General features: G+C 47.6%; 1 protein-coding gene across 1 annotated transcript in view; it reads left to right on the top strand.

Annotated features, from left to right (window-relative positions):
- Positions 1-16,872, top strand: part of LOC144754341 (ficolin-1-A-like) — a 249,397-nt gene extending 232,525 nt beyond the window's left edge. Inside the window, exon 11 of the mRNA XM_078642030.1 lies at positions 16,540-16,872. Coding sequence (XP_078498156.1) covers positions 16,540-16,787 — 248 coding nt within the window. The 3' untranslated portion in view covers positions 16,788-16,872. The remainder of the gene's footprint in view (positions 1-16,539) is intronic.
- Positions 16,873-17,390: the final 518 nt, after the last annotated feature.

Below are 17,390 nucleotides of genomic sequence, written 5' to 3' on the forward strand. Positions count from 1 at the left end.
TTGCTATGACGCTACGGACGTCTCACCCATTCAGAGCGCGGCTGCTCCGACGCATACAGCTGCTGCAGTTTCAGTCTCTCCCCACACGCTCTCGCTCCTAATTTGGCCCCTCCTTTACAATTTTCGATCGTGATACTTTTTAATCGTTTCTTATTAACGCGCAATACTTTTAATGTATTTAAATAGCGCGCAACGTTTTTAAGTATATTTAAATAGCGTGCAACACTTTAAAATGTATTTAAATAGTGCAGAACACTTTACAATTATTTAAAATAGCGCAGAATGTTTAAAATAGCGCGTATTTTTCTTCATAAGCTCCAAAACGTTTTAAAATTACTTTTGGTACAATTTAGTGACTACATAAAACAAAACCATTTGTCTGCTTCTCTAAATAGGACAGTTTTACAGTCATTCAAGAAATTCTTTGCGTGAAATAGACAACGCTATTCTCACAGAATATACATTCGCCAATAGAGCAATTCTTACCCTACCCTTCTAACAGGTAATAATCAAAAGTGGTTCAGTTGAATGCAGGTACATTTAGCAATTCAATTTTAACCCAATTGACATTACAGAACATTCATGCACTTTCAAACAGGAAAGTATCCCTAACCACACACACATGAAATCCTGGCGGGACTCTAACCCCCCACTGATAACATCAATCGTCAGTAAAATAAGCGACGTTATCCTACCCTTCACTAAAGTTGAATAAATTCTAATTCTTTCCCCACAGAGAGGTTTACAACGGACATTGTCCCTATACTCAATGCTTCGATTTCATAGACAATCCTCACTATGCATGCATTCTATCTGACACACCTATATCCCTAAACTTGTGTTGCACGACGACAACACGATGATATGCGACGATATCACCTTCTCAAGCAGAACAAATGAACCTGTGTAACCTGATAGCGTCCTGATCACAGCGTTACACTACTCTTTGCCATGGCTAACCTGGGAAATTTTCACACTGCTGGAAAAATCCCTCCCAACTACATTAAACAATCTGACAACATCCCTAACTCAACATATGTTAAACATTTATCCTATGAATATACCAACATATATGTGTCATGCATGTAACATGTATGTCAAAAACAACATATAACCGTCCGATTGCTACCAGAAAAATTGATCCAGCACTCTCACCAAAATTATGTATAAATGACTCTACCTATTACCACTAAATTTACCATACAACACTAGGCCCATATCAACAACAGAGCGACTGAATCATGAGGCGATAAGATCTATATATGTTGTTTTAAACTACCCACAATAAACAAGACCAGCTTGTCATTTAGAAAGTTTATTTAAACATATCTAGAAAAACTCAGGTTTTGGAATTTTATTATCAAGCATTAGAAAAAGTCATAAAGAAAGGTTTATTCAGAATTAATAAAGAAAGCAAAAATACAAGAAATATTATTCATTAGCAGAAATAAGTAAAATTAAGCATTTCCAAATCCTAACTATCTCACTGTCTCTACCCTCATCACTTAGAAATAAAGCATGTAATAAAAACTCCTTTCCTTACATATGTTGTCCATCAGCATAACACGTCCCTCTAGGATCTCGAGCGCAAGCCAAATGTCTGCTGTTTGGTCTGATTCTTATACCCTAAAATAAGCTGAGCTAACTATTTTTCACATTCCAGCAGATGAATACTAGCTCTCCATTGGCTGAGGCACCTCGTGCCACAGTAAATTGTGACATCTCCTTTCCACATGTCCGGGCAAATTCACTAGTTCATTGTTCATGCAGAAGTCTTGGCAGCATTTCCTCAGGCTGCTACAATTTGTAGCGAAAGGAGTTCAAGCAATGCAAATCTATCACGTCTCTTCCTTCCAACCTTGAGCCTGTCCGTTCTGAGCTCCGTGGCACGTTAGCACATTTCTCCACAGAGTCATCTTTTAGCAGTTCTTTCCAAAACCTTTCAAAATAAAAGCTCATAGGTTTTTCATCCTTTTCAGAATTATTTTCTCTTGTGGCTTTTCATCAATAGGCCTCTTTTCAAAAGCGTCATTTTTCTGCGCCACCTTTGCTTGCATCACTTTTTTAAAAGTGCACTATTTTTCTGCAGCCATCTCTAAGCTTCATTAGTATAACTATTATATAAACAAACATAAAAGAGAAATTAATGACAGAAATACAGCTTGTTCTGTTGCCACCCTCCATTGCTAATGATTAGCCCATTAGTCTAAGTTACCTAGCTATAATGCACAAATAAAGCAGCATTTTATATCTACCATTCTTCTTATTATCCAGCAAGGTTCTTTATGCACCTATAGAGAATAGAGTGACACCACATAGACAGGGAAGCAAAATAAGCACATGCAATTTATTCTAAACAGCCGCTATTAGTAATGACACAACAATAGACAAAATTAATGTGTTAATTTTCACAAACAAGGAAATGCAACATAATGCACATTTATGAGCACACCTGTTAGTTTCCCGCGTGTTCTTGTGTAGATGCAATTTAAACTAGGTTGAATTAATACATACACAGCACAAAACATTAATAGGATTATTTCATATTATAGAAGTATGACTTCACGAGTTGAAATAAAATTATTTCCAAATGTCGCTCCATCACTATCTCACAGGGAAAAACCAGGACGGGTTCCCAAAGCAAGTGCCTTGAGACCCTGTGGGGTGATTAGTGCGCTATATAAAAAGCCACACACACACTAAGTGTGTATATAGAGAATAAACTGAAAACAGAAAAACAACAAGCATTTGCAATGCAAAAGGTCTCGCATTTACGCAGTTTGAGCTATTGGCATTGTAAATACCGCCTTTTATTTATGTTTTGGTTCTTAAAACATAATTAAAAGCCATTGTCATTCACAATGCCAAGAGCTTAAACTTGCGTACATGCGAGACGTATTGCATTGCAAATGCTTGTTCCTCTATGCATCCACTCACCATGCCAGTAAACTAAGGTGCACCACTCGTCTGCCTTTCTCTTAATAGTGTCCACGCTCCACACTGACAGACCACTCACAGACCTCCCAGGTTCCATGTTCAATGTGCGAGTGGCTCATCTAGAGCAGGTTTTTTTCTTTGTATCGTGCATTATGGGACATGCAATAGTGACTCTACAATGGGATTGGCAGCACTACAAATCTTAGACTGGAAAGAAAAATAACTGCTGTGAATGACCTTCTTGCGCATGAAACTAGCACCCCGAGAGTTCTGCTGCTGTCAAGCTGACATCCCAATCTCCCACAGACCCGTACCCAAGACATCTGAAAGTGTGCTTCTATTAGGGGCTACAGAGAAGGTACACAGCACAGGAGCATCACTAACAGGAAAGCACAAATGTCACTGCCACACAAATTCCCTTCCTGATTTTAGAAACAAGCGTACAGCACATCTACGTTGCCCAATAAACCTATATCTGTTGAAGATGTGTTTGACAACCTGCACACTCCACATTATATTGGGGCAACACCTGAAGGGCTTGTCCTGCCTCCGTGTGGCCTACAAAGAAGCAGATTATGAGGACCTTGCTGTCCTAGACTCTCAGCTTCATATAAGACCGAAGGCGAGCTATCACCGCTGTATTGGGACAAGTGACCGGCATTATGCGACCTAACACTGCCCCCAAAGGATTAAAGTGGAGTTTGTGAAGGAGTCTGGACCCCAAAACAAGTCCATGAGCAGAAGATGCAGGACAGCCCCCGCCTTTGTGTGCTCACAGGCCCAGGGCAAGCACACGGTCTGGGAGCGATCCGAGGGGGCCGTACAACTGTAAATGTTTTACGAGAGCCAGGCACTTGTGAGCTGCAGCTGGTCATTTTTATGAACAAAACTGGTGCTCTCCTTTTTATAATGTTCACGTTTCCAGCGAAGGTTTGCCACTTTTGTAAATACCTGATCTCGACTTCACCTTGCACTCAGCACACTTTATACCTAAAGGTTGTAGCTGCCATGCCTGCCTAGCTACAGCGCATAAGGGGAGTTTACAACGTTTTACACTGTATGAGGCTGCACTTGAAAAACAAGAAATGACTAGACAGGGGAGGAGTGGTGGACACGGGGACGAAACGACATGCGGGAGCTGCTGCTGTGCTCGCCCGGTTGCCACACCTAGACATGTGTTTTCAATTATCACACACGCAACAGTGCACAATAATTGAAACCACATGGCGGTGGTGCGGGTAACCGACACCAATAGGCCATGGGCAGAGCAATGCGCCCGCCTTTGGCCAATTGCGTGCTGTCTTTGTTAAAAAGACGCATGCAAATGCCAATAGCGCGGGCGAAAAGGAAAAGCACATTCCTAGGTCAGTTTTGAAACCCCCATATGAGGTCGCTCGCTGCGCAAGCAGTGCTGCGCACTGCGATGCTAGGCGCAAGACCTAAAAAAGAGACTCAGGCAGAGCAAGTTGCTTGTATGTTATATATTCAAATATCACAAGCAGAAGTGTTTTGGGACATTGTTACACATGAGTATTATTAATTAGAAAAGCGTTTACGGTGTACATAGAGTCAACGACATTTCAACCCCTTTCTAAACATTGTTGGCCGATGCAAGTGAGCCAGTGACTGATTTAAGAGAACTTCTGCACAAAGGACACATGATCTAGTGTCAATCTAGCTGTGTAAAAGGTCTAGATTTGTATCAGAGGCGGATTGTCGTGATGTGACATGGGCCATTATATCAAAGTGAGACGGTTTTAAGCGAAAAATCATGTGCTCTGAAGCTGTGGTACATGATGTGAAAAACAGGGGCCAGTGGCCCTAGAGTGGACAATCAATAACCATGTAGGTGTGAGGATAACACAGAACATTTAAACCAGACGTACATGGTTAGCCGGTGACGCGTGAGAAACCATGTATCCTGTGGCACACATTGGGAAAAACATGGTCCGGTAGCCCTGGAATAGTTGGCCGTGTTGACTTGTGGAAGTGGGAGCTTACCGTAAGAAAAACATGCCATACTGGATGTGCTGGTCTGTAGTTCCTGCATACATTTTGTGCCTCTTCATTATGGGTAAGTGTCATGTAAATCAGCAGGGCCACAGTGGATGGCCTCTTCTGTACCTACTCTGGCCCAGCACTCCCACTGCAAGGGTACAGAAGTGCTGGTGCCTCAATCCTGATGTCGCCAGGTTAGCAGAGATTGCCCCTCTCTTATTTCAAGCATTAGATGGAAGAAAACCTTACGAGCGGGAATCCTCCAGCACTCCTCATGGATTGGCACCCAGGCGGAGAATCCCCTTCCTGCTTCCAGACTACAGTGGCTTCGGGCTCTGGAAAATAGGAGCCCGCCAGAGCAATGCATCTCTACGTCTGTTCTGGTGCTTGGCCATCTTGGGCCCCAATACATTGATTTTAAATTGCATTTGGTGAAATGCGGTCCATGTAATTCTGTTATGAATGGGGGAGGTGCAATTCTATATCGCTTACACAAAACATATCAAATACTACAATTTTAAAATCACACACAGAAGTATTGCTATTACAATAGTGGCATCTATTGGCAAGTCACGAGGTGGATCAATTCGTGGTTTAGTAACTCGTTGTAAAAAATGTAGTGATTTGGCATTGGTCGTGGTTAAGGTATTCGTGGTTTAGGCAGTAGTTGTTAAAACATACATCCATACAATACATCTCTGAACGCGAACAGTACATACTATGATAAAATTTCGTGCATGAGCCGCATAAACACCACTGTGCTAGATCGTCAGTGGGGGGGATCCAACTTCAACTGTGAGGTGGGCCATCAGTGTTTGTCTCTCACGCCTTAATTCCACCATTGGGGAGACGCAGATGTCCCCACGGTATTTGTTCCACTTTCCCCATTCATGGTCCCATTTCTTAGGGCATCCCCGTCCCTTGAATACCGTTTTCTCAGCTATCATCGCACAATCCATGTCTTTTGCCCAGTCATGTACCTGTGGGCTAGCGGCCACCCCCCATTGCTGTGCTATGTTGTGCTTTGCGATGACCCAACCCATCCCCGCCCATGCCTGCTCCATCTGGGAGATGTCGGTAGCTCCCCATATGTTGAGGAGACAGAGTTTGGGAGAGGGCCTAAGGGTTTGTCACATCTCCTGGCCATTTGGCGTGTCACCTTTTCCCAATAGCCCTGTATGTTGTGGGCACTCCCAAAGAATGTGTGTAAAGGTGCCTATTTGGTTGCAATGTTGGAGACAGAGCGGATCTGGTCGTCTATTCAGTCAAAACAGTAGTTAAGCATCAAAGTATACCTGGCGTCTCGCCAGTCTTCATCATCTATTCAGCCAGGTCAGCCTCCCAATTCATGCGTCGTTTCTGCATAGGATCAGTACGATTGTGTACCAGTTGTTTATATGTTAGGGAGATAGCCTTGTGTTCCATGGGATCTAATAACAACCGATCCTCCAATGGAGTAGAGTCAGGGAGAGGGGTTCCCTTTGGTAGGGCAGTGGAGATAGCGTGACTGAATTGGAGATACGGAAAGGTCTCTGAAGGCGCAAGGTGGTATTTAATCTGAAGGTCAGCAAATGTGGCCAGTTTCCCTCTCACCCACATGTCCCCCACCCTAGAAATCCCGATAGTGTCCCATTTATCAAACCCGGGGCATTTGCTGAGATATCAGGCTCCCACAGCGGAGTTGCTTTAGTTAGACGGTTCTTGAACCCCAGTATTCTCGTCAACAGTGCGAGCTGTGGGACTTGTCAAGTTAAGCTTACGGGGTTTGGTATACAACGCCCTATAATAGCCATGCCGTCCCATGAGCCAGTGGTCTTGTGTGGAAATTGGGATCATCTTGTGGACCGAACATTCAACTATTAAATGCCGTCAGTTGGGCAACCCAATACCCCGGTCGTACCATCCCATGGTGAGTTTGTTCATAGCGATGTATGGCGAGCGATCTTCACATAATAATCCCTGCACCATACTGTCAATTTGGGCAAAGTATGAGTCTGGGATTGGGTACGGAATATTTTGGAGCACATATAGGAAACGCAGGAGGGTGAACATCTTAAATAGGGAAGCATGTCCCAGGAGGGTGAGAGGGAGAGATCACCAGTGTCGAGTGTCTGATTTTAGACGTTGGAGGGGCTCCAGAAGGTTCCCCTCGACAAAAGTGGTAGCATCTGTGGTTACAAACACGCCCAGATATCAAAAGGCTTGAGTGGCAACCGGTATCTCATATCCCCATGGGCTGGGTGGGGGCTCACCTCACAGTACATACATCTGGGATTTAGACCAGTTTATCCGATATGCCGAATGCGCTCCAAATATATGAAATATATGGAGCACCCGCCGTAGCGAGCATGCTGGAGAAGCCAGATAAAGAAGATTGTCGTCCGCGTATAGTGAAATGCGATCCTCATGCTCATTTGTCCATTTGAATACCCGTGTACCTGGATCTCCCCTGATCCAAACCACCAGTGGCTCTAATACTGGGGCAATAAGGAGCGGGACAACGGGCAACCCTGTCTCGTGCCCTGTTGGAGGGAAAAGGTGACAGATTGATGATTATTGACGGCCACGTATGCAGTGGGTTGTGTATAGAGTAGCCTAATCCAATGAATCAGCTTGGGACCAAACCCTATGCAACTCAACACAGCAAAGAGGAAGGTCCATTCGATGGTATCAAACACCATGGTGGCATCTAGGGATAGCAGGAGTGCTTCCTCCTCGATGATACCAAGCCTACCTAGGTCCCATGTACCCGGCGTAGATTTCTGGCCATATTTCTACCAGGCATAAAGCCGGATTTATCTGGGTGAATTAGATCGGTGATATAAGGGAGGAGTCGAGTAGCCAGGAGTTTGGCGAGGATTTTAGCCTCAACTGTGAGAAGGGATATAGGGCGGTACGATTTACATTCTTCAGCAGGCTTGTGAGGCTTGTGTATAAACACTATAGCAGCATTGAGGATATCGGCGGGGAGTAGTTCCAAATGATAGCTTTCCCTAGAAGTGCCCAAAAGATTGGGCACTAGTTTAGCAGACATGGGTTTGAAGAGCTCGATGGGGAGTCCGTTTGGACCCATCGCTTTGCCGGAGTGGACCGCCAGTATGGCATTTTGAATCTCCGTCACCGTAATGTACGCCTCTAAGGCGTCCCTGTCCTGCGAGGAAATGCTCACCAAGTTGACGGTGGCAAGGAGATCAGCTGATACTGGGGCTTGAGAAGTTTCCGGGACCCTACGACTTCTTTGAAATAAGATGCAAAGGTGTCCGCGATTTCCTGAGAATCAGTGAGGAGTGTATCCTCAGGGCCAGTTATCGCGTGGACCCAGCGCTAACACTGGGCAAAGCATTATGCTACGCTCGCGTAGTTTATGAAGTTTGAGCTACTTTGCGCTACGTGAATTGCACGTAGCACAGTGGAAACACACCTAGCGTAGCATAGTGCAGCGGTCATTTTTTGCTTGCTCGCGGTCCTCAACATCAAGTTCGCGACTGCGAGCAAGCAACATGATATATCGGCGAGACTTTTTCCTCGTTCGCGATCAGCAACATCAAGTCGCCGATCGCGAGCGTGGAAAATAAACCTCCAGGCAAGATTTCAATGCGAGGAGGTCAGGTTTCTCATTGCGAGTGGTCGCGTATGCTCGCAACCGCTCGCGATGAGAAACTACCAGTCCGCGTTGAGGAAGCTGCCGCTCGAGTAAATATCTACTCGAGCGGCAGTAAAAGACAGCTCGCACTGTGCAAGATGCTGTTTTCAATGATTGCACTGTGCAATCATCACGAACAGCGCACTACGCAGTTCGCGTAGTGCTACACGTAGCTCGCGAAGTGCACTTCACGTAGCTACGCGTAGCTCTACTTCGCGAACTACGCCCAGGCTTACCCAGCGCGCTGCCAGCTCCTTACGCTCCAGCCACGCCAGGAGTTTGCCTGTACGCTTCCCCTGTTCATAAATTCGTAGTAGGGTAGCTAAGGAGCGCGTCGTAGCTACCTCCAATAGGAGTTGTCTATAATTTTGTCGCTTAATTTTGAGATTCTGTTGAACAGTGGGATCAGGAGCCTGCGAGAAAGTCGCCTCCAAGGCCAATATGTCCGTTTCCTTTTCGATCACCCTCCGAGAGCGTTCGGTCCGATGCCCCACCATTAATGACAGTGCCCTGCCCTTTATAACCGCCCCGAATGCCCCCCCAGAGTATCATCGCCGAGGCTAGCGACCCCACATTTTCCGCAAAATAGTATTTGGTGTATTGCAGGAGAGTCTCTTTAATGTGAGGTATTTTAAGCGCCCTCCCCCCACCCTGCCTCCCTGCACAGCAAGCCTGAAACCACCTGCCTCCCCCCAACTTGCAGAGTGCCTGTCGCCCATCCTTGTCAACTTCGGGAACATGAGCAACCCCACTCCTTGGACCAATATGCACAATTCCTAGAAGCCGCCCCGGACAATATTCCCATTGGGCATAACAGAAATAATACAGTGTTTTAGGGGCACACTTATCAAATGTCAAGCAAGAATCATCAGTATACTGTGTTACCTACAGTTCAAAATCGTAAGGACATCAGCGGCCCTAGGCAGGCACGAGCAAAAAGTTATTACAAATGAAGTCAAAATGATACCCAGGTGAGCAAAGGAGAACCGAGGGTTACCAATCAGTCTGTCATCGTAGAGCAGTGATCATAGTCACCCAGTGGGACCATGAGAGTCTGAATCAGAGTGTGTAGGGAAGCACCTCTGTTGGCGCCAGTCGCCATGTTCATTGATCGCTGATGGAGACTTGAGCGGTTTCTTGCCAACAGTCCGCTAGCCATCGAGCCAGTCCCAGGCGTCCTCGGGCCTTGTGAAGAATCACAATTTGCCGTCAGATTCTACTCAGAATTTTGCTGAAAACATCAAGGTGTATTTGATCTCCTGGTCTCTGAGGGCCCGTTTCACTTCTAGGAAACTACGTTGTTGTTTCTGGACCCTCAAGGTGAAATCCGGAAAGAATGTAACCCAGCTATTTTCCACTGTCAATGGGGGGACCGCTCAAGCGGTCTGAAGGATCACATCACGATCATGAAAGTTAAATTCGATTTTAGGGGACCTTAATCTCCATCTTGAGGATAGTGGGAGGGTTGAGAACACCAGCTTTCTGGCTGACCTCAAGGCCTATCAGCTGGCTCAACGTGTCCTTGAGTGTACGCATGTGGCAGGTCACTTGCTAGATCCCATATTCTCGAACTTAAGCTCTTTAACGATTTCTCGGCCAGCCCCGCAGGCCTGGACAGACCACTTCTTGGTCTTGTTCTCGCTGCGGCTGCAGGGAAAATCCGTCTTGATCCGCCCGTCCTTATCTTGAAACACCCTTGGCATAAGCTGGACATGGATCTCTTTTCCGCTTGTTTGGCTAGTCATAGACCTCAGTTGCCACTGGACGTGGATGTGGCAAACTCTCGGTTTCATGAGTGGTTGACGCTAGGCTTAGACAGCTGCATCCCAGCTAAATTGGGGGGGGGGGGGTTAAGAGTTGTGGGCAGTCCAACCCCTGGTTTAACAACTCATTAACCCTAGCCAAAAAGGGCTGTAAGCAGCTCAAACGTGTCTGGAGAAGCTCCAATGATGTAGGAGCAAAAAGTGAATATAGAGCAGCTATTAAGCAGTACCACATGCTTATTCAGAGAGCTCAAGCGGAGTATGTGGCCGATAAAATCTCGGCTAACACCAATCCCGCTAAGTCGGTTTTCTCCCTGTTGTGCGGGTGATACGGGGGCTTCCCCGATTTCCTCGAACAATCAGTGTAATGAGCTGGCACGGTAATTTGTGAATAAAGTCGAGAAGATATACCTTGGTCTACCTACCCCGACTTTGTTTATTGAGGTTGCGGACCCGGGGGCTATCAGTCCTATGGTGGGAAACAGCCTGTCATCTTTTCCTCCCCTGACACATTTGGAATTCGAATCCCTCTGTTTGAAAATCAAATCGGGCTTGCCTGCCGATCCTTTGACACCTGCCCTTTTTCGTCAGTTTCATGCTCTTATTTCCCCGCTGAACATCGACTTGGTTTACCTCTCTCTGTCGTCCGCCTCCGTACCTGGTGCGTGGAAACATGCGAAAGTTATTCCACTGCTCAAAAAACCCTCCTTGGACCCAGCTGAGCCAGGCAACTATCGCCCTATTTCCCAGTTGCTTGTTTTGGAGAAGCTGGTTGAATCCCATGTGAATTCCACTCTCTCTAAGTTTATTGAGCAGAATGCCCTCCTGGATCCATCACAGCATGGTTTCCACGCACGCCACAGCACTGAGTCCGCCCTGCTGGTAGTGATGGAAGCTATCCGGGCGAGACTGGATGTCGGGGACACAGCCGCCTTGATCCTTTTGGACTTAAGTGCCGCTTTTGATACCGTCTCCTATGCAATACTTCAAAGGCTCCTGCGGGAAATTGGTATCAGGGATGCGGCATTGAACTGGTTTCGGTCTTTTTTGGAGGGGAGGTCCTTCGAAGTCTCCATGCTTCCTTTTCACTCACATGAGTTTGCTTTGCATCAGGGGGTGCCGCAGGGCTCAGTCTTGAGCCCCTTATTGTTCACCATCTATGTTCGCCCCTTGACTGCGGTTGCTAAAGAAAGGGCATGTCATTGGTGTCGTATGCTAACGATACCCAATTGGTGATCGCCTTCTCCAAGAAATGTTTTACTAATCTAGTTAAGTTCAAGGGGGACCTTTCAGTGGTTGCGACCTGGATGGCGGATAACTGCCTGCAGTTGAATGCCAGTAAGTCTGAGATCTTACTGTTTGGAAAGAATCTTGACTTGTGGTCCGAGCAGTGTTGGCCAGATCGCCTCAAATCTGCCACCCTGCCCAAGGAGGCTGTGAAAAACTTGGGAGTGTGGTTTGATAGTGGCCTGACTTTCGACACCCAGTCAAAAGTTGTGACAGGGACATGCGTTGGACTTTTGCGAGGCTTGAAACCTTTGCTGGGTTTCTTTCCCCCAAACGTATGTCAAACCATTGTCCAGGCGTCAATTCTATCCAGACTAGATTATGGCAATTCCCTTTATTTAGGTGCAAACAAAACCAGTATCAAGCATCTGCAGAGAGTACAGAATGCAGCAGCTCGCATTCTGGTGGCTCTCCCGAAATCTTGTTCTGTTTCCCATGTGCTCCAGAAACTTCGTTTGCTGCCTGTTGAGAAGCGCATTCAATTTAAGTCTCTCTGTGTATCGCATAAGATCTTGATGCTACAGGAACCTCTGGGGTTGGCCAATCTGCTAGAGTTTTATGTGCCACGGCGTCTGCTCAGATAGGCCGATCAAGCGTTGGTTTGCATGCTGTGCGTGTTGAAAGCTAGAGATGGTGGTCGTTCCTTCCGCTGTTTAGCGGCGAAGATCTGGAATTTGCTCCCTGTTTCCATCAGAACAATCCAGAACCACCTAGCTTTCCGAAAAGTCATTAAGACCTGGCTTTTCCCTATTTAACTTTTCATCTTTTCTCCCATGGTTCCTGTTTAGGGTCTGTGGTCACGCTGGGATGCCCCGTCGTTGGGGCAGCTATGCGCTATACAAATCCGACAAATAAATAAATACGCGGGCCAGGAGCAGCCGGGGGCGGGCCCCCGGCTTCAGCTTACTCCCAGGCACACGATGGGCTTGTTAAATGGAAAAACACTTAGACATGCCACGCAGCTGTAGATGTTTTAGAATTAGCTCCTCTACGAACAGGTCAGCTGCTTGCCCCTCTGCCCACTCCGAAATACCAAGGATACGAACGTTGTTTCGCCTCATACTGCCTTCGTAGTCATCCGGTTGCAGAGCCATTGCTTCGTGGGTGGTGCGCAGTTCGGAAACCTGTTTCTTAAGGAGGGTGGTGTCAGTCCCCAGTTCTAGAGTAGTGTCTCAACAGTACTCACATGCTCCGCCATCCGCCTCATGTCTTCCCTAATTAGGGTCACCTCCTTGGTGACCGTATCAATCCGGGTTTGAGAGAGTTACACACTGCCGTGATTGCTGTAAGGAGGTCTTTGTTTGTGGGCTCGGCTGTTTCGCATTGGAGCGTAGCCGCTCCCCGGTCATCTTCTTGATGTTTCTGCAATGCAAACGTCTCTAGTTTGGTCTGTGTTACTGTTCGTCTGCTTCGGCCCGTCGCCATGTCTTCTCCCTCAGGGGGCAGAAGGGGAGGGACCGGATGCACCCGTTACTCACTGCCGCCTGCGATGAATTCCTCCACCCGGCCTGTCGGCTTTGGCAGGTGAAACCCTAACTCCCAAAGCAACGCCGCCCCCAATGGTACCCAGGTGAGGTGTGAGGGGCCCAAAACACCAGTATGCAGATTCAAAGGGCTTAGTTCAGGGCTGTGTGCCCTGGGCTGGATGGACTCGCCTCTTTCCCAATATGGTGGGAACTTCTATGTGGTATGGCCCCGGGAATGGCTGGGGCGGCAATCCGAGAGGTGGCTGCAGAGGGCCTCAGCATCACAACTAGTCTTTTTTGAGGCCTACTCCAGGGTCGATCGCTCGTCAGGGCCCCTCCCTTTGCGCGTCAGTTATGGTCGCCTGTCATCCCCAACCACAAGATGAAAAGGGTCCCAAGGTCCTCCCGGTTGCACTGGCCAACACTTTCAGGGGGGGGTCAATCATTCGGGCCGTGGGCTGGACTCCACAGCAACCTCAATAGCTCAGTGCGCCTCGGCCTCTCTCGCGCTCCCCATTCAGCGCCATTCACCTCCCCGGGAACCACACGAGCCGGCAAGCGGGTAACCAGTCATCACCTCGGCCCTCGGGTCTGCCCATTTCACTAGAAGCGGTACAAAAGGGGGTGGTGATGGACGGAGCATCTGAATCAATCAAACACTCATACCCAGTCAAAAGATCTGGGTTTAATCCATCACCGTTCTTTAGCCCACTCTGCCACCCCAGTTCAGACATGGCTATATGCAAATCAGTCTGTCCCTGTGCCTCATGGGAACAGTCCAGCCCGAACTGCCAAGCCATGTCTTCCCTGGACCGGAAACAAGCTTCCGAGGACCGGTTTCTGGCATTCCAGCCGTCTTCAGCCCGGCTTGCTTGAATCCAGTGGCAAAGTGAGCAAGGGACTCACGTCTGAGCATACCCTTCCACACTTATGGCGGCCAAAAGCGGTACAAAAGGGGGTGGTGATGGACGGAGCATCTGAATCAAACACTCACAGTCAAAAGATCTGGGTTTAATCCATTACCGTTCTTTAGCCCACTCTGCCACCCCAGTTCAGACATGCTGTAAGGTCTTTGTTTGTGGGCTCGGCTGTTTCGCATTGGAGCGTAGCCGCTCCCCAGTCATCTTCTTAATGTTTCTGCAATGCAAACTTCTCTAGTTTGGTCTGTGTTACTGTTCATCTGCTTCGGCCCGTCGCCATGACTTCTCCCTCAGGGGGCAGAAGGGGAGGGTCCGGATGCACCCGTTACTCACTGCCGCCTGCGGTGAATTCCTCCACCCGGCCTGTCAGCTTTGGCAGGTGAAACCCTAACTCCTAAAGCAACGCCGCCCCCAATGGTACCCAGGTGAGGTGTGAGGGGCCCAAAACACCAGTATGCAGATTCAAAGGGCTTAGTTCAGGGCTGTGTGCCCTGGGCTGGATGGACTCGCCTCTTTCCCAATATGGTGGGAACTTCTATGTGGTATGGCCCCGGGAATGGCTGGGGCGGCAATCCGAGAGGTGGCTGCAGAGGGCCTCAGCATCACAACTAGTCTTTTTTGAGGCCTACTCCAGGGTCGATCACTCGTCAGGGCCCCTCCCTTTGCGCGTCAGTTATGGCCGCCTGTCATCCCCAACCACAAGATGAAAAGGGTCCCAAGGTCCTCCCGGTTGCACTGGACAACACCTGCAGGGGGGGGGTCAATCATTCAGGCCGCGGGCGGACTCCACAGCAACCTCAATAGCTCAGTGCACCTCGGCCTCTCTCGCGCTCCCCATTCAGCGCCATTCACCTCCCCGGGAACCACACGAGCCGGCAAGCGGGTAACCAGTCGTCAGCTCGGCCCTCGGGTCTGCCCATTTCACTAGAAGGTCATACGAGGGAGGGGCCACAGCCAGGAAGAACAGCCCCGGTGAAACAAGCCTCGATGCAGGAGCCCCTATCACGATGCAGGTTGTGGATTCAGAGCGGGGGGTCGGCCTCGGCCAGCGTCAAAGCTCCACTAACCTCTTGGCTTCCTCCCTTAGGCTGGGATAATAGTTGGTGTCTGCTTATTTTGCCGCCAGAGACGTCAGTGCCACCATTTTCCCCCTGCAGGTTCAGTCGCGGCCCAGGCCGCAGGCGCGTCTTTGCGTGATGTTCTCCTGCTGAGGAGCGCCACTCTCCTCCGGCGCAGCCCCAGCAGGCAGAGCGTGCGACGATAGCAGCCTCGCCCGACCTCTTCCGATCTGCTAAAACTTCGTCTGCTGCTCAACTAGTAATTGTAAGCTGCATTAGGTCCCTCTGGAAGAATATTCGGCCCGGGGCGGAGGAATTTAGACGAATATTTTCTGAGTGGCGCAGCGGAGCTCGGCTACCGAGCGGCCATTCCCATGTGCAGTTGGCCATGCACCCTATAAATGTACACTATAAATGTACATCTTTAAGATATATATCTGCCAGTGTCTTAAGATTTTTTTCAGCAAGAATCTTTGTAATGAAATTACGCCACAACAGAAGACTAATAATCAAAAAATAGAGGAGCAGGATAGGAGTGGGCGCTGGCACACCAGGGAGAAACGGATGAGCGGGAGGCAGGCGGGCAACTAGAACCAAATTTGGGGGGGGGGGGCTGAAAATATTTCGGGGGGGGGGGGCTAATTCTTTCAACCACGGACAAAGTGGCTGTGAGAAGGGGTGACCACACAACAAAAGCCTCATTTACAACTAAATGGTCTTTTAACCCCTTCGGCGCTAATGACAAAGTCAGCTCGTCATGGGCGTTAACTGCGCTACGCGGATGACGAGCTGGCTTTGTCATAAACAAGCCATTTTTGAAATTCCCGCGCACAGCGGGAAAACGCGGTAGCGCAGTAGGGGTTAAAGAACTGTTAAGTACTCGGGTGCGGCTGCAATTACATGCTCGCCAGCCTGCGAATCTGTGTCAGCCCGGGCTGCCAGGCACGACTGGGGGGCTGAAGCCCCGTGAGCCCAATGGGTGTTGCGCGCCTGGGAGGTGAATGGGGTTAGCAATAGCATGGCTAGTGAGCCCCAGAGTGGAACCCCGAGCCCAGTATGTTTTCTATCTGTATGTTGTATATCTGTTATATGCTGTGTACAGTATGTAATGACACAACACCTTATCAGACACCTAAGTGAGACATATAAACTCGGAATGAATAGCAAAAATGAAATTTGCTTTGGAAGTGGCTGAAATAAATAACCACATTTATGGAAAATGCAGGCAAACTACAGGAAACAAAATCTATTTATTTAAATCATTCTAGTAAAGCAACGTTTAATAGGTTTTTATTTTTACCCCCCTATAAAGCAGAAGCTCACATTTGAAAATTAGGGTCATGGGGCATAGTGTGTGTGTGCTAGCAGGCACACGTGTGCATGCAATGTTTGGGTGTGCATGTTTAAATCACTGTATTACAACGCTAGTACCGTTTAAAAAATAAACTGCTCTCCTCTCGTTTACAGGACATTCCCTTGATATTCATCTGAACCAGCCATTCTCAACTATTGACCAGGACAATGATTCTAACCCAGGGAGCTGTGCTGCGTCCTTTAAGGGAGCCTGGTGGTATGCAAGCTGTCACCGTGCCAATCTCAATGGACTGTACCTTGGTGGGCCACACACCTCTGATGCAGATGGTATTAACTGGAAAACGGGAAAAGGGCTCAATTATTCCTATAAAACATGTGAAATGAAGTTCCGGCCTCTTTAGACCTCTACCATTTACATACACTGAATAATCCCAGTCAAATCAGAATTTACTGACTGTTATTAAAGCTAAGTGTGTTCAACAGCGATACTTTATTCAAATGAGTCTTTATTGTTAACGTTGTGCCCCACTTTTCTAATACATAAAGTAATATTTCTGTAGTAGAGATGAAGTGGAAAATAAATCATAAAGATTTACCTGTAATATTGAGAGCTTTCACTGTAACTTTAAATGACGCCTCTCTAAGCATCAAAGACTTACATTTAACACAAGCCGCATTCCTGGACCAATTTTCAGGTTTCTGGTAAAGCTGTGTGTCTGTCTGTTAACACCACGTAAGGCCTATGTAACAATGAGTTATTTAGCTTGCATCACTCAGTGACGTTTACTACAGTATATACAGTACAGCATTTACATACCCTAATACCGACACACATTCCATTCCGCCACTAAGAAGCCTGCCTGTAATTCTGAGCTTGTAATACCATTAAATTAACTAAACTCTGTGAGACTGACAAGTACAACGCTAGATTTGTTCCCTAGATCTTTGTGTTTTTCATGAATTCGTTGGTATTTCCCTAAAATAGCAAGAAGTGTCCAACTAAC

Source organism: Lissotriton helveticus, chromosome 5_1 (genome assembly GCF_964261635.1).
Source record: "Lissotriton helveticus chromosome 5_1, aLisHel1.1, whole genome shotgun sequence".
NCBI lineage: Eukaryota > Metazoa > Chordata > Amphibia > Caudata > Salamandridae > Lissotriton > Lissotriton helveticus.